The sequence below is a fragment of the Orbicella franksi genome, chromosome 6 (assembly GCF_964199315.1).
Source record: "Orbicella franksi chromosome 6, jaOrbFran1.1, whole genome shotgun sequence".
NCBI lineage: Eukaryota > Metazoa > Cnidaria > Anthozoa > Scleractinia > Merulinidae > Orbicella > Orbicella franksi.
The window spans coordinates 20072768-20097143 of NC_138150.1; the positions used below are offsets into that span (position 1 = coordinate 20072768).

Consider the following 24376-nt stretch of genomic DNA (forward strand, 5'->3'; position numbering starts at 1 on the left):
ATCTCAGGTCAGCGGTTTCCGTTTGTAGAAGACCTCCCGTAAAATAGTTTTCGGTATTTTCAGAATGTTTCATCTCCACTTTTAACCTTTTTTAAAAACACGAAGATGGCGGAAAATGGGGAGAAAAAAGAGGTAAGTTCATCCTTTTCTTGAAAATGATAGATATTGTAAAGTTATTCCTCTGATTCATAGAATATTTTTCTTTATTTGACAAGCGATCCGTGTCTACCTTTTTAACCTTATATTATAACTTAAATTTGCTGAAAAGGTGAGAAATATTCTTACATCCGTTTGGGTACAGTTGATTCGGTCGAACCAACCAGTTTCATTTTCAATTTAGAATCTGTTTTCTATCGTGATCTAATCTTCGGTATGTTCATTTTTCAGCTAATAAGTAATATTTGTACTAGACAATGATGACAGGTTAAAAATTAATTGAGGGATTATTTTGTGAGCAAAGCAAACACATGTGAATATTTGGCATCCTTTTGAACAAAGAGATTCTTCCGGTGGTCACGTACTTCTGCTTTTTATCTTGCCTTCTTGTCATCTTCTCGTAGCATGTTCTGGTCCATTTTTGAATTCCTCTCTTAATCCAGAAAAATGGTCAAATAAAATAATATGATCGTTTATTTTTTAGGCACCCGGGATTCATTCAAATGATGTCCAATTTTAAAAAAAAAGTTTTAGTTAGAACTATTGTCATATAGAAACTGGCAAAAAATTGTAAAAATTTGACATGTCAGAGAAATTTGATGCCATAGTTCTGGACAACTATTTTCACCATAAAAATTCTGATAGCTTCCCCCCTCAAAAAAAAAAAATGGATATAATTATGTGCGCTCTCTGCAAATATAATCCTCAATATTCCTTGACTTCTTCTTAGCACTTCTTCCCATTACAAGCCTCCAATCAGAGATCTGGTTTTATATTTGTTGTAAATTTAAACCAGTTTTTTTTTGTACACGAATAATAACTGAGAGTAAGTGGAATGCTGCCAAGAGAACACTTGGTTGGATAACAGTACTGATAAGTGCATAAAAGCACATTGTCTTCCTCTTGACATGTCACTAAAACATTATTTTGTGACCCTGATGAATTACTTCCGTAAGGGAATGGACTTATTTTTGACATGGCAAATGAAATAGAAAAATAGATATAATTTATCGATTGTTTGTTTGCCACGACCCACCAACACCCTGCCAAGAGTTTGAGCACATGGATGGCAGTAAGAAATGAACAATAAACAATGTACAATAACATTGCCCTTGATCATGACACTGTGGACACAATGTAGACACCCAGAAATCCACACATTTGTGCACCTTAACGACAATGGGCCATGTTTGATGTATCAATAATGTAACATGGCTCTGAGACCTTTGTCTCAAAATTGTAAATTGTTTAAGTTTCTTTTGTCTCTCACTTCCCAAAAGAGACTTGGACACAAAGAAAACAACACCAAATATAGAAGTTTGTCCTGAAAGTCTCGGAGCCGTGTTAGAATATTGATGTATCGAACGTGGCCTATTACGTTTATAATGGCTGCCTTGTAACCTTGGCAGTAATTAGTATTATTATGGCTCAGAGTTTTTGGATATTTATATAATGATTTTAGAACTTACTTCATTTAGAGAGTTTTACCATTATTGATATTCACATCTAAAATTTGTCAGATATGATATCTGTTCCAAATAGAGACCCAAGGAATTTTGAAATGCAGACTTTAGGCTTTCTAGTTATAAGCCAACTACCCCCCCTTACCCACCAAGAAGGCTTACCAAAAAAAAGGCCTTTGAATAAAATTATGTGTGGTCAGGGCTTCTTATCAGAATTTCACAGTTTATTAAAGAAATTTGGCTCGAAATCACGAAAGTCTCTTGGTGGAACCAAGGGACTTGGAGGGTTTGCATATCTAGGACTGAGTACATAACATGCACTGAAAAACACATATATATGGCAAAAGACTTGTGGACCCATTGTCATTAAGAGGCAAGCAAGGAAGGTTGATATACATTTTCCTTGCTTTAAATTCTAGGAGCAAAATTCAAGTTCCACGTCTTCTCCTGCTCCTTCACCCACGTCGCCAACTCCACAACCGGTAAAGAAAAAAAGACCTGAAGATTTCAAGTTTGGGAAGGTGCTAGGAGAGGGTGCATTTTCAACTGTAAGTTCTTCTATTTATTAGTTACATTGTGGAACCTTTCCTATTTCACTGAGATTTAAATGACATGATATTGAGTGGTCACTTTTTGAAAGAACTGATGTTTTGAGCATTAGCCTTTGGTTGGCATAAAAAGGACTAAATTAATACTATAAACAGCTTTTTCAGACTTGCCAGGATAGATGTGTTGTAGTTAATTTTTGATTTCAACTATAAGTGATTTGTTTTCTTCAGGTTAGAAAACGATCAATGATTGAAAAAAAAAAAGTTACTCAAAGAAAATAAACCGCATAATTATAGTTAATTTAAAATAAAAAATTAACTGCAATGATCAGTAAATATTAACAACAGATATATACTATTTACTTGCATCAATTTCACATTGACAATTTCAATAAAGTGTTAAACCTGGTTACAAGTGCATTACTATCAAGATCAAAGCTATTCTGGGAATTTTTCAAATGTCCACTCTTCAGATGAAGTGTTCAATGTTCAAGTTTACCATGTGAGACCTGATTTTAAACTGAAATTTTACTTGTATTTACCACATTAGAATTTAACAGGTGCTCCTTGGCTAATACTTGGATAAATATTATGATGATGGTCAGTGTTCACATTTTCACTGTTTCTCTTCTTTATAGCTGCAGGGTCAAATAATATTCAGAGTGGACTTCCCTTTATTACTTAAAAATATAGGAGCAAGGTTATTATTATAAGAGCTTTTTTTTGCCACGCCAGTTCAGTGTGTTATATGAATTTAACTGTTGATGTGGTCACATGCAGTACATTTAAATTGATTTCCTGTTTTGCTGTGTTGCATTGAACTGCTTTTAGTGGCTGAGTTTTCATTCCCTCACCCAACTGCTGTTACAACTGACTGAGTCTTTTTGTAACTTTTTAGGTTTATGTTGTCCGTGAAATAAGTACTGGGAAAGAATATGCCAGTAAGTTGTTGCTGTTGTTGTTAGCTTTGTTATTAAATTCACCTTTCCTCGATAACCTTGTTAGAGGTACTGTAACATGTTATAAAGTAATGTGTTTAATTCCCCTGATATATTATTTATATATTATTTTTTTGCAATTTCTGTTCAAACTGCTATTTTGAGGTATGATATTATTTATCCTTCTCTTTCACAGTGAAAGTTTTGGAGAAGAGGCACATAATACGAGAAAAAAAGGCTCAGTATGTTTCAAGAGAAAAGGAAGTACTAAGCAGACTCAATCATCCATTCTTTGTTAGACTGTATTTTACGTTCCAAGATAAAGAAAAGCTCTGTATCCTTACCACAAAGACATTATATGCTGGTATCTCCTTTTTTTATTCAATGACGTGTCCCAATCAAAACTCAAGAGAAAACTTAGCACTGAGGAAGGGCTGGGTCTGAAACGTCTGCTATTGAAACAGTTTTTTTATTTGGGACTCACATTATTACTGTTTACAACTTTTGAACTGTTTACTGTACCTTGCAGCAACTGATCCTTTTGGATAACAAATATTTATCTCTTTCAAGTATCCCATCAAGCTAAAGTTCGAAAGATGTTGTTGGAGAATAAATCAAGGGACTATTTTATCATTCAATATACTTTTTTAATAATTCTGTTTCCACTCTTCTAAATTTTTTTTGGTAAATTTGAAGAGCCATTATGTTAACTACCAGGCCAAAGGTAGTCAGTTTTAACCCTCGTAAAATAGATCATTCTTTTTCTTGTCTTAAATTACCTTATCTTAAATTACTAATTGTTAATAAAATTATTCTTCTATATGACACATATCTTTGTAAAAGTCTATTTCTATCTCTGCCAGAGATTGTTATAATAGGCCATTTCAAATTTGCTTTTTTGCATGTACATGTATGGAAATGAGTCCTTTTGTGTGATTTTTCATATGAAAATAGGTTTTAATTGCATAGAAACAACTGTGCAAAGGACATTTTCATATTCATGGTACACGCCTGCACACAAATAGTTGTGACACAGAGGCCAAAACGTTTAAGCCAAAAAATCTGTTGTTCAGTTCAGTACAAATACATGCATATTTTAAAAGACTTAGATATTGTTAACTAGTTTTTCTATAACACTTTTAAAGATTATTGTCCTTAGCTTTTGTGTTCAACAGATTTTGGGTTAAGCTATGCCAAGAAAGGAGAGTTATTACCATATATAATTAAGGTACGTTTAATTTTTAACTACAGTTTGTTTTGTTTTGTTTTTATTACCTTATACCTATTTCCCCATGTCTTTATTGATACTGCAGTCCTTTGCAGTTGATAGTCTTTCATTAAACCTCAAAAACATAAACCCTAAACTGCTACAAATATTACAGAAATATAATGATATTTACTTATTCTAGATACGCTCTTTAAACTACGCATAGTTATCGTGTCACAGAACACTTCTTCTCACTATTGCAATTTTATGGCTATTTTGAACTGAGGTTATTTTCTATTGGATATGTTTTTTGGTAATTTCTATTGGCTATTTCAAGGCCCTTCCAATCTTACATGTCTTGAGAGTTCAAAATAGGGTGTTTCAACTGTAGGAAAAGACCATAAATTTGTATCATTATAACTTGTTATGGATCTATAGCTCCTCAGTCTATTGGTCCTTGACATTTATTTCCATTTGATCTTAAATATCCTGGAGAAAGTAATTATAACACCCAACAACAGATAGACCAAACATTGTACCTTAAAATCAACTCAAGATGTTTTAAAAGTTCCCAGCCCTTGACAACAATGTAATTCTCCTTTCATAACCTTTAGCTAATATGAATCAGTCTTGCATCTATATATAAGAGGATTCCTGTAATTAAAGAATATCATTTTGTTTTCTCTCCAGCTTGGCTCTTTTGATCTCAGTTGTACAAGATTTTATTCTGCTGAGGTTGTGTCAGCCTTAGAACATCTTCATGGATTAGGAATAATTCACAGGTACCATTTACTGGCTTAAATAAAGACAATGTTTAGTGGTTGAGCCTTATAGGACTAGAAAGTAGATAATAATATATGTTGAGGTCATTCCAGCCATAATAGCTCAGTCAATAAGCATTGCCATTATTTACACCTAAGCCATATTTAAGTATGTCATCTCTCCTGGATTATCGAGGAGTTTCCTCAGATACAGCCTTAATCCCCTGATCTGCCAAATGAGGTTACAATTTGAAGTCTCCCAGGTGGAAAGAGTACCAGAAACCCAGTTGAGAACTTTCAGCATGACTCATTATTGGCCGGATTTATACTAGAGATGGATCATCCATCTGGGATGAACTTGGGCAAAGAACAATAGTTCATCCGATAATTCATCTGTTGTGTAGGAAAAAGATGGCAGCTGTACATTGTACCACTTATAACTCACAAAGACAGCCATATTTTTGCAACATTTTCCCATGTACTAGTTAGCAACATTATGTATGCTAGGTTTGAAGATTTTAGAACCTTTCTGGACATTTTTATGAGTGTTGCTAAGGTTTTTGTGTGCTGAGAATGGTGGATAAACCTCAGGGGAAAAGGTCGGGTATGCTCATTCGAAAATTTGAATTAAAACCCTAAAGGAGACCAATCTTGGCATGTGTTGAGCTTTATTAGACCCCTAAAAGATACCACTTGGGAGGCGCAGTGGCCTCATGGTTAGTGTGCTCGTCTCCGGATCGAGCGGTCCGGGTTCGAGCCCTGGCCGGGGACATTGTGTTGTGTTCTTGGGCAAGACACTTTACTCTCACAGTGCCTCTCTCCACCCAGGTGTATAAATGGGTACCGGCGAACTTAATGCTGGGAGTAACCCTGCGATGGACTAGCATCCCATCCAGGGGGGAGTAGAAATACTCCTAGTTGCTTCATGCTACAGAAACCGGGATAAGCTCCGGCCTGATGGGCCACTTGGCTCGCATGCAGACTTTACCTTACCTTACCTAAAAGATACCACTTAACGGAATAGGCTTATAACCAGCTGCTGTTCAGGATGGGATCCTGCGCTAGTAAATTGAGCCAAAAATGGTCATAAGAGTGTTTTTTAAAGTATTGTTAATTATTAATTCTTTGAGTTCGCCCCCAAAAGATACTTTGGCAGCTAAAAATAGTGGCATTTCGTCATGAACACTGTAACTGAGACCAGAATCCTTAATTTATACCCCTAAGCGAGACAACAAGCATCCCCGACCTTTTCATATGGGAGTTCCCCTCATGTAAGATAAATGTGCCAGTTGCTATCTTTTTTATGAATCATTTCTCATGCCTAGACGAGAAGCTTGAGGTACTATTAATACATGTAGCTGACACAGTTTCAAAAAAATATGTAAACTGGAACCAATGAAAGAAAAGAAATGATTATAATACACTTTCCCCAATTCTCTGATTTTCAAGGGAAAGTACTGGCAACAGTGTCATGTTTGGGAAAAAGCTATTAGTTTTTTTTTTTTTTTTTTTTTGCACTCTGTAGTGTGTGAGTTTGTTGAAGTGAATATTGTGAAAAGCTCTAAGGCTGTATGTTGTTTGTAGGGACCTGAAACCTGAAAATATTCTTCTGGATGCAGATATGCACATTAAGATTACTGACTTTGGTACAGCAAAGATCTTCAGTGGCAATGAAGTTCATGACAAAGGTGAGAAATAGGTTTGTTCATTTTGGGCCCGAGGAGTCTACTACAGCCTACAGTTATATCCCAGATTAAATAGTAGGATAACTTAATAAACTTTGGTGAGATACATGTAATGCTACTAACGGTGTTTAAATTTATTGGTCGAACTTTAAGGTCAATTGATTTTTGTAAACATTGTCCTTTTAGGGAGAAATTCATTTGTAGGAACAGCTCAATATGTTTCACCAGAACTATTAACAGACAAGAGGGCTAATAAAAGGTAAGTCCAGTTATATGTGATGCAAATGTAATGATGCAAAACAAAAGAAAGGAAAGAAAATTCCTTTGGTGGGGAAAAAGTAAGTTTTTTAAGTAATAAGTTGCTAACAAAATGTGATGAGTAATTACAATGTAAGTGTCAAAACTGTTTAGCAAAACACAACTGGTGCCAGGAAAGGCAAAGATCATTTGACCTGAATCACAATTTTGTGACTTTTTTTTTTCAGATCTAATTGGTAGTTGATGGACTTAATATCCTTCTTATTTGAGCTTATCATAGCCTGTGTAGCAGGCGTTTTTTTTTTTTCCAAAAGTCTGTGAGGAAAATGAAACTGAGTGTGAAAAATAACGAGCAGGGGGTGGGGCAAAGATTCCTTTCCTCCTCACCCCCCTCCCCCTTTGCTTTTCTTTCTTATTGTGCTCACCCCCTCCCCACTTCACCCCATGTTTTGCTCACCCCATGTGAGCTTGTTGGGTCACTCGCTTGCTAAATCTTCCTGCCTAGAAAATGGAAAGAAAACGTCTGGTCTGCAGGCTAGGCTTATAAGAAAGGCATTTCATATAGCTTCTTACAGTTTCAGTAAATGCAAAACACTGCTTTGAATGTCACTAAACTCTGTTCATTATTTAGAAGGTCGAGGCTTAACTTCACTCCATTTCATTTCGTTCACTTCGCGTTGATACTCAAAGACAAAATACAAAAGAAAGGGAGAGGCCAGAAAAAGAAATAAACTTCTTTTTTGATAGGCTATTCCCTCTTACAAAGGATAACATGAATGGTTACGCCTGTTCCAAGCATAGTAGCTCCCGGTTGAGACAGTTTGCCACTGCTGTAGTAGAAAACAGTATTCGGTCATTTAGCCCCAAAGTTGATTACAGTGGCTTAACCATTTAGTCCTCAACCAGAAGTCGAAAACACTGTCAGGCTAGTTCTTGCTTTTTGACCTTGAATGGGGGTTCCTCCACTCATGGTTGGAGGCTAGCCGGCTAGGGGCTGATCGACTTGGGGACGTAAACGACGTACATTTGAAAAAAACTAATGTTTATACTTCATCTTTCCTTTTCTTTGTAGCTCTGACCTCTGGGCTTTAGGTTGTATTATTTATCAGCTTCTTTCTGGATTGCCACCATTTAGAGCCAGGTACTTTTTTTTTTTTTTAAATTTTGCTTAACATAATTGATACAAGACTTGCAACAGGTTGCAAGTGATTTGTGTAATGTGCAGGCCTAACAGAGTTCTTTTCTGACTTACTTAGTCAGGACTTGTCTGCACTTACATTGACTTATGGTGTGTAAGGCTTGTTAAGGTTAATGGTCCTTCAAAAATTCTGGGTCTCGCTAAATTTTCGTCGAATTTTACGGGTCTCGCAGTCTCGTTTTGTAGCGGTTATGTGCGCCTCGCATTCTCAATTTTTTCACAAAGCTGTCTCAGAGTCTCAACAGATTTTTTGTGAGGCTGAGAAAGTCTCAATGTCCCTATTGTTTGTTTGTTTGTTTTTTTTTACAAGTAATGTCGACTGAACCTCTTAGAATCTGGATGTCTCGCGCTCGCATATAAAACTTGTGTGCCGGCGTACATAGGATTAGAGCAAGTAGCATTCACTTAACTGCAGCTCAGTTGTTTTGATGTCGTTCTTTCTCAATTCAACAGTAACGAATATCAGATATTTAAAAAGATAATCGCCCTAGAGTACGAATTTCCTAATGGTTTTCCAGAAGTTCCAAAGGATCTTGTCCAAAGTTTATTGGTAAGTGAAGATCTTTTATGGCTACTTTGCCGCTGTTTCAAAATCTAATAGGATCTTTTATTGGAATTATAACGTTGCGAAGATAGACTTATTCCAAAACCTATGCCAGAGAAGTAAGTTAACGGTTTTATTGTGTTTTACTAAAAATAATCCACAGTCTCGATTGAACACAGGTGCTGGATCCAACAAAGAGACTTGGCTGTGATGAGTGCGGAGGGTTTCCATCTCTGAAAAGTCACGAGTTTTATGAAGGTATAGGCTGAATGGATGTACTATTTAACAGTTATTTAGCTGAGATAGAGCGGTTTTCAATCGATTGTCGTAAAACCAAAACCAAATTAATCACTCTAGCCAATCACAAAAACACAGACAATACAGAGAACCAATCAAAACTCGAAGTAATTAGATGTAGCTGACGCAAAGCGCGGGAAAACGCGTGCGAGTGAGTCGCGATTCAGGATTGGTTGTAGTTTTATATCTGATTGGATGAAAAAATGACGCCAGTTTTTTAAGCCAACCATGTAGCGTAGTTCATGCAAAACTAATTACTTTTCCATAGACCACTCAAATGAAAACCACTCTATCTAAATAACAATTAGATTGTGAGCTTGAGATTTCTATCACGCAAAGAAAGCTAAAGCGAATATTCTTATTGTTTTAGTATAAATCTAGTTAGTTGTTCAAAACTTTATCTAAATCCCTACTGCGGCCCACAGGGGACATGCTGCAATTTTAAAAGTTGCTGCAATTTTTAATGATTTCTGCTGCAAATTTAAAAGTTGCTGCAATTTTAAATAATTTTCTACAAACAAATAGAACTTGCTGCATAATAAAGATACTTGCTGCAATTGCTTTTAATGTGCTGCAAATTGAAAAAAAATTTGCAGCAAGTATAAAATGTTTGTGCTGCAAAATTTAAAGACTTAAAAGTTGCTGCAGAAATAAAGGTTGCCATAAAAATAAAAGCTGCCGCAAAAACAAAATGTTGATGCAAATAAAAAGAAGTTGCTGGAGTAAAGTAAAAATATAATGCGCATGCATCATGGCTGGGGAGGTTTGGACCGATCCACGTTTTCATGGAAGCCATGTTGTTTCCCTTCGATTTTGAAAATGTTCTGCTCTTGTGGGAAAAACTGTCCGCCTGAGGCAAAATATTGTCACCAATGCGGGGATCGTCTAAAGCAGAACGTCACCGAGCAGGAAGCTAGTGTCGACGAGCTAACTGAAGGGTACTTTCATCGTGGGTATCCTTACCAAGCAATTGTGGGTTTGTTGGAAAAAAACGATGGTGTATGAATGCACGTCAGAACGCTCAAGAGGAAACTGAGGGATTTAGGTTTAAAGAGAAAAGCAGCTAACCACGACGAAGATATCGTACGAGAGCTCAATAAGCAAGAGATACAATGAGCTGGCTCACTGGCCGGGTATCGTTATATTTGGCATGCTCTTCGATTAAGGCATCATGGGAATGTTTCGCGTAGCCAAGTTACAAGCATTATGAAAGAAATTGACCCGCATGGAGTATAAGAAAGAAGGTCACGGCGGCTTAGGAGGAGGGCCTATGTTTCCTATGGCCTCAAGTGGACAGTTTTCCCCACAAGAAGAGCAGAACATTTTCAAAATCGAAGGGAAACAATATGGCTTCCACGAAAACGTGGATCGGTCCAGACCTCCCCAGCCATGATGCGTGCGCATTATATTTTTACTTTATTTTTGCAGCAACTTCTTTTTATTTCCAGCAACATTTTATTTTTGCAGCAGCTTTTATTTTTACAGCAACCTTTATTTCTGCAGCAACTTTTAATTTTGAAGCACAAACTTCTTATATTTGCTGCAACATTTTCTTCAATTTGCAGCACGTTAAAAGTAATTGCAGCAAGTATCTTTATTATGCAGCAAGTTTTATTTGTTTGTAGGAAATTATTTAAAATTGCAGCAACTTTTAAATTTGCAGCAGAAATTATTAAAAATTGCAGCAAATTTTAAAATTGCAGCATGTCCCCTTTGGGCCGCCGTGCTACTCACTATCTACAACAGAATAGAAAGTGAATAACGTAGACAATCAGAGAACGGCATTCGTTATAGAGCACTAGAAGATTTAACTACTATATAAGGTGTTAGTTGATGAGGCCAAAGGCCGAATTAAATTGAGAGCAACAGGTCCTGTTTTCTAGCCTTCTCAAAACTCCACGCAAAAGTTCCGCAGGACACAGAAAACTCAACGTCTTCTCAAAAACTCAAGTCATCGGTTAAGGTTACCGTGTACTTTAAGAAGTGTCTCACATCCAAGCGATGGAGCGCATCCGGTTTAAACTACAGATACCTAAACCTCATATCAAATTAAAGCTGATAGATCTGGCTATCAAACTATACCAAGAATATTGAAATAAAATGAACTGTCGAATTTGTTTTACGACTTCTAAATGTGAGCGTCCGAATCACCTTTTGAAAGTTAGAAGTCAATGCGAATTTTTTTTTTTTTCGCTTTTTTAATTTGTCCCTCACTTTCCGGAGCAAAAGCGCTAAAAAACGTGTCTGCGATTTGCCATATTTAATTTCAGTGAAAAGTTACAGAACATCTTTCACTCTCGGAGTAAAAATATTTGGATTTAAAAAATTCGCAGACAGGTTTTTGTTGTTTATATGCCAAACTAGCTTCTGTCCAAATTTGAGGGCAAACGAACAAATTCCCCTTGACTTGTAGCTTTCAAAAGGGACCCAAAACATGATTCGGATGCGCAAGTTTATAGAGGTCGTGAAAATTTCACAATTCTTGTCATAGTGTGATAGCCAGCTCTATAAGCTTTAATTTGATATGTGGTTTAGGTATCTACAGTTTAAACCGGACGTGCTACATCGCTTGGACGCGAGACGCCTTTTAAGATGCTTGTAAAGGTATCCGGTAACCTTAAACGAAACTTGGCGACGTCGATGTCCACACGAAACTTGACATCTGCACGTGCACGTAAAACTCGATATCCACACACTTCTCTTCACATGGGGGTTGAGCGGAAAAAGACTCTGGCGTCGGCCGGACACGTGACCACAAAACACCAAGTCTCTTTTCCCGCCCTTCCCACAGTTGAGGGGAAAAGCTAGCGCCCTGGGGACGAGGTTGGGTTCACACTTTCTCAGCGATGGAGATTAGCTCTCAGATTATTTTAATTTCGTTGAAGCGTTAAGCGAATTAATAAGTGATAAAATTATCTCGATGAGCTTCTTTTTCTTCTTCCAGGAGTTAACTGGGAAGATTTACCAAATCAGAAACCTCCTGATTTGTTGCCATATCTACCGTCAACGTGCACCGATCAGGAAGGACTGCGCAGCAAATACAAGGTCAACAGGCTGTACATTGTATTTGTAATTTAGGAGAATTATGTCACGTAACAGCAATGACTTGGCCATAGAGGTTTATATTGTCATTTGCCAGTCCAGTAGGAGGAACAAGGTTCATCTTAGGTGAATTTTCGTTGAAGGTTTACTTTTTTATCACAATCAAGGAATAGCACGAGCAGTAGTGTCTATTAACCTGAAGTAATAGGCTTATTATTATTATTTTTTTTCATCTTCTAGACAGTGTCTGTCTCACTTACCGCACAGTAAAAAGTAAAAGAAAGTCGAAGAAAGCCATTTGAAATTTATGATCAATTTACTCGGCTGCGTGACACGCGAGACACTCGTGACGCACTCCTCTATTTCTCATAACGAGTCACGCAATGTTAGCATGTACAAGTCACACGACCTGACGTACTACTAAGCCCAACTTGGACAAGTGAAGATGTTGAACCCTGGTGTCTGTGTTCGATCTTTTGCGTGACTCACGTGACGCCTTCATCTCGCATAACTATTGACGCGCTTGTTGGCTTAAGTAGTTTATAATCGTCTTTAGCCTGGTGATGGTTTTCTGTTTTCTTTCAATTTTAGGTCAGTCTTCACGACAGCGACAGTGATGAGTTTGATGATCAACTGTTAGCAAGATTTGGCCTGTCCGATGAAGTCCCAGATTCAAATGAACCTAGGAACGTTCTTAATCTCACGCAAAGCGAGAGAGAGGAGGAATTAGCGAAGCAGCAGAAAGAATCACCGTGGTAAGAATTTTACTTTTTAGAACCTCAGAGCACTAATGTGTTCAGACGAGTCGCTGTAACACCCTACCCCCCTTTACTCCATTATTCAAATCAGGTCTAAACAGCCCGTCTAATACCAATCTTTGCATGGAAGTGTTACATCATTTTTATGTACAAAGTTCCTTTTATCTATCAAAATTATTGCCAAGCGTTGCAGGTAACGTGTGCAGAGATCTATGCTGATGTAGTCTTTTGCACGCAGTGCGGACCTGTGGTAAAATGTAATTATGAGTTCGTACATGCATATGGCTTTTGCTGAGCAGATGTAACTATGTCCTACTTGCTTCTTTGAGTTGTCTTTTTGGATGTATGAAATGCTGCTGGCGAATATATGAGGTCAAGACCTGACCGTACACCAACGTAGCCTTGAAGGAAGGTAAACATAAAAAGAAATTTTGGCGTAGTGACATTTAGGAAGTCTGAAGTTAAGTACAATAGTCCAGAGGACAAGTTCATAACCTACCGCTGGAGGAGAACCAGTTTTGCCTGCATCCTGATAGTAATCCGTATAGCCTGCGACCAGGCGCTGGTGTCTGGGTTTCGCCCTCAAGGGCTGCTTTCCGTCTTTTCGCACCCAAACGCGAGAGCGTGCTCCCAGGCGATAACCCCCTACTGAAATATTAATCGTTGCTATTATTTCTTCACACAGGCATCAATTTGTTGATAATAATCTTATCATTAAGACTGGTGTAGTCGACAAGAGAAAGGTGAGTTCGGCGATATCTTGTTTTCATAGAAGCTTTATTGAACTACGGTCTAGTGAAAAGTTTGTTTCTATTTTGCTGATCGTCAAACTAGTAAGATTCAATCCAAAAACAAAAACAAAAAAATGCTCCCTCTAACGTAAACCAAGCCTGGATCGCCGTTCAGTCTCCTCTCGTAGGTTCTTGCGTACCATTTTTACCAAATGGAAGATGGCGTTCTATGCTCTATGTAGCAAATAAATTCCATGCTGCCGTGCGTCTGATCAGTAAATGGTCAGAAGACGTCAAATTGTAAGAGCAACAGAAAAAAAAGGTACATGAGGCGATAGTCTAGAAAAAAAAAATGCGTCCTCAGTTTCAAAAGCAGGAATACATCAGTAATCTCCTAAAAAAAGGGAGAAGGGGAACTGGGATCGTGAAAAAGTAGTTCACCCACCGAGAATGAGTACGATACGATACGGTGGCAGCTTAGTTTTAAACTCGCTACTACCTGTTGTTGACCAGTTAAATATGAGACTACCAATACTATCAGATTGGTGATAATCAAACGTGATAATCAAAAGCATTGGTACAAAGTTTGTAAAGTCGTACTGGTTCGCGCTCTTGAACTCGTATTTCGATATATAGGGCCCTATTGACCGTTAACGATGAACGATGAACCGGGCGGAGTTGCTGCGAAAGCTTTCAAAAAAATTAGGGACTGTTATTTGCAGTTTGGAATGATCTCCCGTTCTCTTAAAATTGGGTGTTTTCTTATAGGTTATCTTCAAGCCTGGGTTATCCTCTAATTGGAACTTTTCTTCTAACAGGGACTATTTCCCCGCAAAAGAACTCTGATTCTTACAGAAGGTCCGCGCCTGTATTACGTTGATGCAGCGGCAATGGAACTCAAAGGACAGATTCCTTGGTAAAGTTTTTGTCTGATTTCGGAAGATTAGAAACAGTAGCTCAAACTCTACAGTCCGTGATTTATTAAACAATTGATTTATGCTTTTGCGTGCACTATCGAGATAAAATACATGCGGTAAGTTTGGAGAGCACGAAAGAAGCGTGAGAATTAATCGAGGCGATAGCTGAGGCTCCGTCCGGACTACGCCGGAGAAAATTGAAAACTCAGCTTTATTTTATGGTTAAGCCTACCGTCCACACCAATCCGTAACAAAAACGAAGCTTTACGAAAACGCTCTTCAAACTAGAGGAATTTGAAAACGCAAAACAGGCGTTTTCAAATTTCTCCGTCCTATTCTGGACAGGGCTTGAGATCAACTCTAACTGACTAACAGCGTTCGGTTCGCGAGGACGGAGTGGCTGGGTACCGGTAGCGCGTCGTTTCTTTGGTCTCGGAAAGCTGTTTTGAAACTGAATGAAGTTTTCTTTTGTTTCAGGACAAAGGACCTCAGACCCGAAGCCAAGAACTTTGAAGTTTTCTTCATTCACACAGTAAGTAAGGGAGAGTTGTCACTAACATAACAGTGTAACCTTGAGGTAATAAAATTTATTTGCTCGGTGCCAACACTGAACAGGAATTTTCTCTTTATTTGAAAGATGGTTTGTCAGGGGTTGCTTGTTGTATAGGGAGGCTCATTATATCAGGGAGGTCGTTGTCTTGTGAGGTTTGTGGCAATGATAAGTAATAAATAATGAAAGCTTTATTTCAGCAGAAAAACTGATCATCGAATCAAAAGGAATGCTGGTATAAGCCGATGATCAGCCATTAAAAATGACATTATAAGCAGGAAGGTCGTTATACGGGGGTTTGACTGGACTAGTCGCGATCTGCAATCGATAAAACACTTTGTATTTTCTTTTCTTTTTCAGCCAAAACGTATTTATTACCTGGAAGATCACACGGGATATGCTATGGAGTGGGTCAAAAAGATCGAAGAGGTCCACCGCGCTTACTTCGGAGATACAACGCAACTCTAAACAAGTGCTAATCAGCAACCTGCGCCTTCATTTTATAATGCGGTTTTCCAATGACAATCAAAAATGAATTTCCGGTTCTTGTCTTCCACTTTTTTGAGGTCTGCGACTGGTTAAAAAGTCCCTGACGTAAGTAACGTGCCGTAACCAATCAGACCGTGCGAAGATGTTGTCATTTTGACCAAACATGTTTTCCCGCGCTTTCCTTCTGTTGTTCACTGGTGTCTGCTCCCAGTCCTGATTGGTTCACGGCGCCACACCGACTAAGCTGTCGACAGTAATTGGAAAACTGTTTTATCAAACCGGCATTAAAGGAGCTACGTCATGGTTTGTGCATCTTGAGAAGTTTAGCTTAAATTTTTCAAGGTCATCGTTTGTAATCCGTGTTAATCCTCTCCATCTTTAACCATCCTTGTCTTATTTCTTTGGTGTTTTTCTATGTTAGTAAACTACTATTTTCAGGTTTCCTTCAATTTAAAGGTAATTTTGGTAATTTTGGCCAAAGTAACTAACAATGCTGTGACCGAGCTCCTTTAACTCCGTGCGAATGTTACACGTAAGAACACAATATTTTAAAGTTATTTTCTTCGGGTGAGTCTTATGGTCCTTTTCAATCGTCGACAACCATTTTCGTTAATTCTTTCTTACCATCCTTGACATTGTGAACGTTTATATCAGACTTGAATAATAAATAAACGCCCTTCCCATGCTTGCAGTAATCCAAAACCGAATGGACGACGCAATCATTTCATTGAGTTTCACATCGTTCGCCTAGTCTCCTTTGCAGTTGTCCTTTGGATAAAAACGCAATGGTTTCCTTACCGGAGAAGTCCTGCGTGACTATGCATACCACGGTAAACAGCTTCTTGCGTGACAACCCAGACAAAAGAAGCGACACGTTACGTTAACTACGTGACGGCCTTAATAGGGACTGCACATGTAAATGCCTTCAGATATAGAACAACGCTTATAATATAATTGATAATGGAGAAGAAATAAAGCCTCTGAAACCATGAGACTATTATTTTCGCTATATCGAGAGTGGTTCATTCTCCCGGGGAGGAGTACTCCCAGAATGAAAGATTGAGTGGAGGTGTGCGACCCGCTTCCCAAAACCCTTACCCTTTGATGACCAAAATCTGCGATTTTCCCTTCCTTAGTTTTGACCTGACCAGAAATTCGAGACCCTGTTTATGACGTGACCCTTAAATCTATACTCTGTTACAGACCTGCCTTACAATTAATGACCTAGTTCAGAACAATGTTAAATTGCCGTAAACATAATTTGTGAAGGGCTTTTGTTGATGGTCTTATCGATAATGATGACAACGTAACGAACGCACACCCAACTGAAGGCTATGGTGCAAAAACCTTACCCCGGTTATGATCAAAATGGCCAAAATCGACACCCTATTTATGACCAAAATGTCCAAAATCGATACCCTATTTATGACCAGAACGGCTGAAAAACCATCTCCTTTTGGGCCGTACATGCCTGTATAGCCCATATAAGCGAGTAACCTCGGGTTCATTCTCTTTATTTTCGTTACACTTTTTGTATGGCGTCATGGCAATATAGTCACACGTTACTTTTGCGAAAAATTCATGGCATAAGGTCAAATTGGCCTTGAGATAAATTAGATTTAGATCTACAACTCTTTGCAACTCTTTGTCCGTTCCCTAGAAAGGCCAATTTGATCTTACGCCATGAATTTTTCACAACAGTAACGTCACGCAACGTAACGGTTACAGCGCATTCCAGCAAAGGCAAACAAATTCTTAATTTCATTTCATGAAATTAAAAGGATCACATTACTTCTACCGCTCAGAAGCTTTCATTTGGAAAAGCAGGCTTAAAAGTGTTTCCTCTAATATCGCAAAAGCTGTGGAGCACGAGACACAATAAACAGTACCATGTGAGATGTTCCTGACAGTACCACGTGAAATAGGTGATGGCTTTCTTTGAAGTTAAGGGTCGTACGTTACAATTTTACCCCCGGGTGAAACGTTTGGAACAAATTTAATATAATTTTTCCGTTAGTCCACTTGTGGTCTTGTTTGTGAAATGTTTCAAATTCTATCAATGTCCGTAGGTACTCTTCATAGTGACAGAAGAAAAGAACCCTTGGCCGGTATGCCTTGCACTCCTCCCCGGTAAATAAATCCATTGTTCTACTCACTATACCCCACTTCGTGTTCATTTGGCTGGAAATGAACATGGCGGAGCTGAAGTGGAGCAGCAGCTGGAGAAACAGCTGATCGTAACGGGCCCACAAAAGCCTGATAAAGGAGATAACAATTAAAAAACCCACACATTCTGAAAACGCGGTGGTTCTAAAGGCCAATTCTCTTCAAGTGACGTCAAATGGAGGCGGTTTTCTTTGAAGCTAAGAAACAAACACACTGCAACTGGGGAGAGCAGAGAACTGCCCTTTCGAAAGGCATATTCAAATTGACTCTGAACGAGTACAATTACTTTGCGCGCTGTTTACCAAGGCAATTAACTCAGTGTTGAGGGAACGAAACAGCTGTTAAAAGGAGTTTGTTTAATGTAATCGCAAAGTTAATGTGTGAAGCGTCGTTCGCGTCTGGCTCACAAGGGTGGTTTGAGATTTATGCTGAGTCAAGATTTCTGATAAACTGGGACACATGTATCTCGTTTCGTCATCGAGATGATGAAACTTTGAGTGAAAATTAGCGATCTTGGACTATTCAAAGGATAATTACCCAGCTGAGGATCTGAGCCAAGCGATTTGTTGTAGATAGCCTAAATTGAAAGTACACTTGATTTCAGACAGAGAGTTTTCAAATTAAAGAATTCAGTCAAATGGCTACATCGACCGGTTCAAGGCCTCTAATGGAAATGAACGCAGCGACGGCCGACGATCCAGAGGCAAATGCAGATACAGAGGGAAGCGGATCGTCAGATAACGAAAACTCTCTACTTGAAGGCGAGCAGCCGACATCTGCCGATAAACAACCGCTGTCGATGAAACGACGGATTGCTTTGGTAGGCGCTCTGCTGCTCTGTGTGTTTACAATATTTGCGTTTGCCTTTTTGCTGCCCTGTCATAAACCAAAGTGTCAGAAAGATCCAGGCTGTCCTGGAAAGGGAGACCAGGCATTTGTTAACTGGACTGACAAGTTGGGCGGTATCACTCCGGTGATGATATCACTGGTTGATGTGACAGGAGATGGTAGAGGAGATATTTTAGTTGAATTTAAAATTGAGGAGAAGGAGTCTGGGAATTCATCATTCTTGAGACAGCTTTGTAAGAGCACAAATTGCCGTGGTGCTGGTCTTATGGCTATACACGGTTCATGTGGTTATAGTCTGTGGGATGTTAGTTGGAATTCTTCCCTTGGTTTTCTTGCTTGTGAAAGAGTTACAGACATGTCAGGCGTGAAGAGCAATGGTCACTGCTTGCTTGTTGAAGAGAAAACAAATCTTGTGCTTTTCAACTCGGAAAATGGCACCACAAAATGGCAGACACATTCTAACAGTAAAGTTGATTCATTTAAATTTGTCAATGATATTGATGGTGATGGGGAAAGAGACATTGTATTTGTCCAGGAACATCTCAAGGTTTACGAAAAGGTGTACTCAGAAGGCAGCGTCAGTCTGGTATCTGGAGCAACAGGAAAAATTCTTGGCAACTCCCTACCATTACCAGGCAGTCATGGTGGCAGCAATGTCCTTGCCGTCCATGCTCCATCAAGCAAACAACAATTTGTGATTGTCGGATCAACATCATACAAGGGGAACAGTTCGTCACTATGGGCTGTATCAGTTTCTGATTTACTAGAGAAAGTTAGAAAGCCGACAAAGAAGATTCCAGGTCAACCATGGGGAGACCATACACCAGACTCACTCACTGGTTTCATCAGCGTTTTTAAAGATACTCTCATCCTGCTCGAACCCCTCCTGACAGACCTTGATGGTGACGGGGTGAAAGATGTTGTTTTTGTAATCAAAGAAAATAGCCTTGCTCTATTGGCCATGAATGGAAAGGATCTGGTGGTTATGTGGAGGAAGGTTGTACCATCAGATGCTTCCATCCACAAGTAAGCTTTGAAAACAGTTTTAACACCTTATACCATCAGACAAATTATGCAGCCTGATTTTTTTCAACTTGTGCATAGAAGTTGGTATGTAATCTAGGTTGAGGTACAAATTTCACTTTCTTGTAAAGACCATTGTCAACTTATTGACTTTGCATGATATTATTGGCTATGTTATGTTAGTACGTGTAGTATGTAAATTATGTGACAGTCCCATTAGGTGTATGAATAAGAGGATTTGCTATCCATTGGAGGTCATGGTTTTCAGATTGAACACTTGTGGATTGTCAGTTTTGAAAGTCATTTTTAAGCCAAATGCTTTTGCTCTTGACACCCAGGCTTAACAATTCTGAAGAAACATTTTCCACATTATTTTGGTCAAAAGTCCTTGGAATTCCTTTTGAAGAGTGAATTCATTATTCAATTTCATAAAGTGACCACCCCCCCTCCCCCCCTGCTTTACTGTCCTCCAATGCATGCTGGAACATTGAGCTTAGCTTGGATGGATCAACATTGTTATTTTGTTAAGGGTGGGGAGGGGGAGGTTGACAGATCGTTTGTAGACTTTTGACCAGGATAGTAGTTTTCAGTAGTCTATTTAAAGCTGCATTCTTACAATCCATCTGCTAACTTTTTTCTTTTCTTGCTTACTAGGTTGTTCCCGACTCAGCACACTGTTAAAGAAAACTTCACAGATGTTGGTGTGTTTGTTTCTTATGCAAATCATTCCTCTGGAATCTTGGTCATCGATGGGCGCACAGGGGAGTTGAGCTGGTTGTTTCACAGTATGGCTGGCCTGCCTGTGGCACCAATCCCTGTACCAGGGGACTTAAGTACACAACAGGCATTTGTGATGTGGCTTCCAAAGTTGGAGGCCCTGACTTTGATTGTTAAACCCAGAAAGTCCAGACAAATTCAGCAACAAGGCAGTGATGGTAACTCTGCTGAAAAACCGATATCAAGGCAAAGACGCCATCAAGAAGAGCACAAGACATTTTCTGTATCGGATATTTCTTCTTTACATCGGCTTTATAATCAGGAGTTTGACAATGTCAACTATGATGACAATTTTTTTGACCGCTTTAATTCTGACAGCAGTGAAGATGAGGATGAGGATGATGATGATGATGATGATGATGACGGCAATGGCGATGTAGCCTCAAAGGAATTTCAAGTTGCCTTTTTATCAGAAATTTTGAAGAAGTATTCTGATGATCCTTCTTTTGCCTCTCAAAAGCTTTTCAACACTTATGAAGAACATCATAAAGCTGACAACAAGTGGCTAGTTGGTCTCCCATTGCATAGGAGAGGTTACAATGAGGAACTGATTCCAATCAGTGATGAGAATTCTGATGTTACAGCTGATCTAGACATGCACACCACCAATTTGGAAGAGGAACTCAGTGATCTGCCCAACCACAAGAAAGACGAGACCAATCACAATGCAGAAGAATCACAGGCCCCCATGTCAAGAGACCATTCTGTCCATCCGTCCAATCCAAAAGTACTCAAAGAATTCCCTCCTGAGCCAACTAGAAGAGTAGATGAGGAAAATGACCTTCAAATGACATCAAAGGGCAACATTCACAACCAGCAATTTCCAACAGAAGATGCCCTTCAAGCTAATCTCAAAGATGTGTCAAAGTTAGTGGCAGCTAAAGAGCCATCTTACCACAAGAGATCAGTGCAGTCCTCACAGTCAAGATCACAGTGTGTCCAGAGTTCAAGTGACAACACAGATTCCTTCATGGCTGTTCTGTTGATAAAAGATGCTAATGGGAGGCAGCTGATTACTGAAATAACAGAAGAAGGTCCCCTTTACCTAGGTAAGTGCTTACATGAAGACTGATTCTGCACAGTCAGGTAAATGTTCTGTTGGACAGGTCACCTCTTGGTCTGTCCACAGCCTGAATAAGTGAATAGGTGAAGCAGAGGCACAAAGCGCAAGTGTGGAGTGCAAGAGCATCCACAGGGCAGCCCACAAAAGGTTTTCTTCACCCACCCACACCCTCTTACTTTGGAGACCTCAGCAAAGTTAAGGTCCATGGACAGACAACAGTGTACATGTAGGTCACCTTGGGGCTACTATTCACTAATAGCAATGTTTTAGACAGAGATTGTCCAAAAGGTGAAGATGGGGAGAAGGGGGATGAAGGAGGAGACAGGTATCCCAGTCTGTATTCTTAGACTTCAAATTATGGAAGGGAGAGAGCGTTGAACATTACATGGCAAACAGAAATTAATGTTTCTCAAGTAAACAATTTAGGTTTATTTAGTAACTTCAACACCAATGTGTTCCCATTCCTTATAGCGGAGCTCCGGCGGCCCAAAGGGCCGCCAAGCGGAGCCCCATACTCATATAGGAAAGAAAAGGAAACCCATGAGTTGATTTTCTCATGGTTATCACGGCTAGCGGAATGGCTCGTGGGCGCGTACGCACGATGGCGACGACGACAACGATGGAGTCGTGCAACGTGGCGGCCATACTCCAAATAATAGGTTGACTGAGACATGCAGCCTTGGTTTACCGTGCACTTCTTTGATATTGGACATCTGTTATGATCAACTGACACCTGTCAAAACAAGGTATCCACTGACCAGTATCACGTGACCATATCGCGGGCTCAAGTTTATAGCTCATAGAGGTCGCGTGTTTTTTTTTTAAGCTGACCGCTGACCAAGTGCTGGTTTTGGTTTGGATCGCGGGCTCATGTCAGGTTAACTTGTTGAAAACAGGCCAGGATTGTTCGGAAGCCAGTTAACGTTAACCCAGGATTAACCGAATTATAACTTTTTCTTCTGTACAAATATTTTTTGCTGCTTTGTTTCGTGTATATGGTGATTATTAAAACTCAAAACAGAAGGCCAAACAATATACAGAAAACCTCACCGCAAAGTTACTAAACTCAAATCAAAATTAATTCTACCTTTTCCTGGGTTAGCTTAGTCGGGCTCTGAACAACCCGGCCCAGGAGCTACGCTTTTAAGCTGGCCTAAATCTATATATTAGACAGTTTGATGTGATGGCAAGTCACATGGTGAGCTTTTGATGAATCTCAATCATTTCATAGATAATTAAATTTAATTATTTTATTACAGGTCCTGAGGAATATGAAAATTTGTTCAACGTCAAGGAAGGTGATACCAAACCCAAATCATGTTTACGATTGGTGCCCAGTCTCATATCAGAGCCTGTGCTTAGAGATTCAGATGAAGACCTGGATCTAGTGTATACTGTCAGCTTTGTTTCTGAAGATCAGTCAGTGCATGTTGGGAAAATTAGAAAAATGTCCATGACTGATGTCTTTGGAGGTCTAGAGGGCAAAATTGTTACACTGAATACCAGAAGCCATAAATCTAAAAGGGAAAATGATCATTCATTCAGTTTTCCAAGAGTTTTAAAATAACCACTGAATTAAGCTTTACTTTGAAATTAAGCTTTAGGTAATAATTGTTATTGTTATATGGCTGTCTCACAAGGACTGGGAACTACCGAATTCACAAATTTGATTGGCTGAAATCAGACTAGATTTTCCCATCTAGACCGTTAACGTTGTGCGGTGAAAAAGTTGCAAACCAAGATGCAAAAATAATGACTATTTTCTTCTAACAATATTTATTTATTGGATTACCAAAAAGCCTGATGAGAAAAAACAGTAAAGAGGACAAGCAAACTCTGGCCGAATTAAGTTCAGCAAATCACCGTTTGCAAGCAAAATGTCAGTTACATTAATCAATTAAATTGTTATTGTTTGCCATATAATAAAGTAACATCTTATTAACCAAGCTTAGTCGATCTGTATGGGAGAATCTTGACCTCAGTTGTGTACAGACCAAATGCAGTGAGGTCTGTACACACAACCGAGTGCAGTCTGTGCTCACAACCTCAGTCAAGATTCTCCCATACAGACCTCCTGCTCAGTTAATAAGAACTAACTATAATACTTTTTTATTTTTTTACTTTTTGTGCTAAGAATAGTCTGTATTGTTTTTTTTGAATTCAAATCATGAGATCAATGTGATACTGATACACAAAAGAATTAATAAGTACTTCAATGATGATAGTTACTACAATAAATTATTAATCAAGTTTTAAGTCATTCTTAATCTCAGGCACATTTGAATGTTCCATAGAAAATTGACCTTATAAATTTACTTTTATTATTTATATTTTGTTATGAATAGCCCTTTTCACGGTAAATTTTTCTCATTTGCATTGCAATGTAATCTAACATGGATTCGTGGCAATTTCGGGCTAAAACTACAAAATAGCCCATAATTGCCTCACATACATGCTAGATTTTATTGTAATGCAAATGAGCAAAGGTAACTGTGAAAAGGGCTATTAGTTGCAACTCACAATGATGCATTGTACATTGGATTTCAATAACATTGTGGAAGTCTGCAGAAATATTTATGTGAATTAATTTCAATCAATAAAATTAGAGTTTCCTGTAAGAAACTCGATGTTAAAAGGCATTGTCATTCAGTTGCTAATCTGACCGAACAAGCGCAGAACTATCTTAAGTTGCTTTGAGTTATATGAATATTTGGCACAGAAATATTGGGGAATATCATGGGCATGATCCATTTCAAGACTGTCAGTGGCACAAACAAACAAACAAACAAACAAACAAACAACACACTCACACCAAAAATTCAGATAAAAATCAAAAGGGAGGCATGTTTCTCTGAAAATATTTACTTATGTCACGGTCTAGTAATCTGATTAAAGAAGATATAGGAAAAATAAATGCAGAAACATGATGTCTCGGTGTCATCTTGTTGTCATTATC

At 38.7% G+C, this 24376-nt stretch overlaps 2 protein-coding genes across 2 annotated transcripts; both read left to right on the plus strand.

The window, feature by feature from the left end:
• The first annotated feature begins 29 nt into the window (after positions 1-29).
• Positions 30-15928, plus strand: LOC145490884 (3-phosphoinositide-dependent protein kinase 1-like). Its single transcript, XM_081470005.1, has 17 exons — positions 30-132; positions 2039-2167; positions 3066-3108; positions 3302-3439; positions 4281-4333; positions 5003-5094; positions 6658-6761; positions 6945-7017; positions 8089-8157; positions 8668-8764; positions 8938-9016; positions 12000-12100; positions 12689-12852; positions 13541-13598; positions 14405-14502; positions 14981-15035; positions 15414-15928. Exons 1-17 carry the CDS (start codon positions 106-108, stop codon positions 15519-15521), a joined length of 1488 nt encoding a protein of 495 aa, XP_081326131.1. The 5' UTR covers positions 30-105; the 3' UTR covers positions 15522-15928.
• Positions 15929-17406: 1478 nt separating this feature from the next.
• On the plus strand, positions 17407-24355 carry LOC145490864 (uncharacterized). The gene is made up of 3 exons (XM_081469981.1): positions 17407-19583; positions 20235-21406; positions 22680-24355. Exons 1-3 carry the CDS (start codon positions 18346-18348, stop codon positions 22985-22987), a joined length of 2718 nt encoding a protein of 905 aa, XP_081326107.1. The 5' UTR covers positions 17407-18345; the 3' UTR covers positions 22988-24355.
• The last annotated feature ends 21 nt before the right edge of the window (positions 24356-24376 follow it).

What these genes read in the sequence shown, in the direction of transcription:
- LOC145490884 (XM_081470005.1), top strand. Translation starts at nt 106, where the DNA reads ATGGCGGAAAATGGGGAGAAAAAAGAG. An exon ending in TACTGGGAAAGAATATGCCA is followed by an intron (nt 3,109 to 3,301) that starts GTAAGTTGTTGC and finishes TCTCTTTCACAG; the next exon opens with TGAAAGTTTTGGAGAAGAGG. An exon ending in GTGTAGTCGACAAGAGAAAG is followed by an intron (nt 13,599 to 14,404) that starts GTGAGTTCGGCG and finishes TTCTTCTAACAG; the next exon opens with GGACTATTTCCCCGCAAAAG.
- LOC145490864 (XM_081469981.1), top strand. Translation starts at nt 18,346, where the DNA reads ATGGCTACATCGACCGGTTCAAGGCCTCTAATGGAAATGAACGCAGCG. An exon ending in TCAGATGCTTCCATCCACAA is followed by an intron (nt 19,584 to 20,234) that starts GTAAGCTTTGAA and finishes CTTGCTTACTAG; the next exon opens with GTTGTTCCCGACTCAGCACA. An exon ending in AGAAGGTCCCCTTTACCTAG is followed by an intron (nt 21,407 to 22,679) that starts GTAAGTGCTTAC and finishes ATTTTATTACAG; the next exon opens with GTCCTGAGGAATATGAAAAT.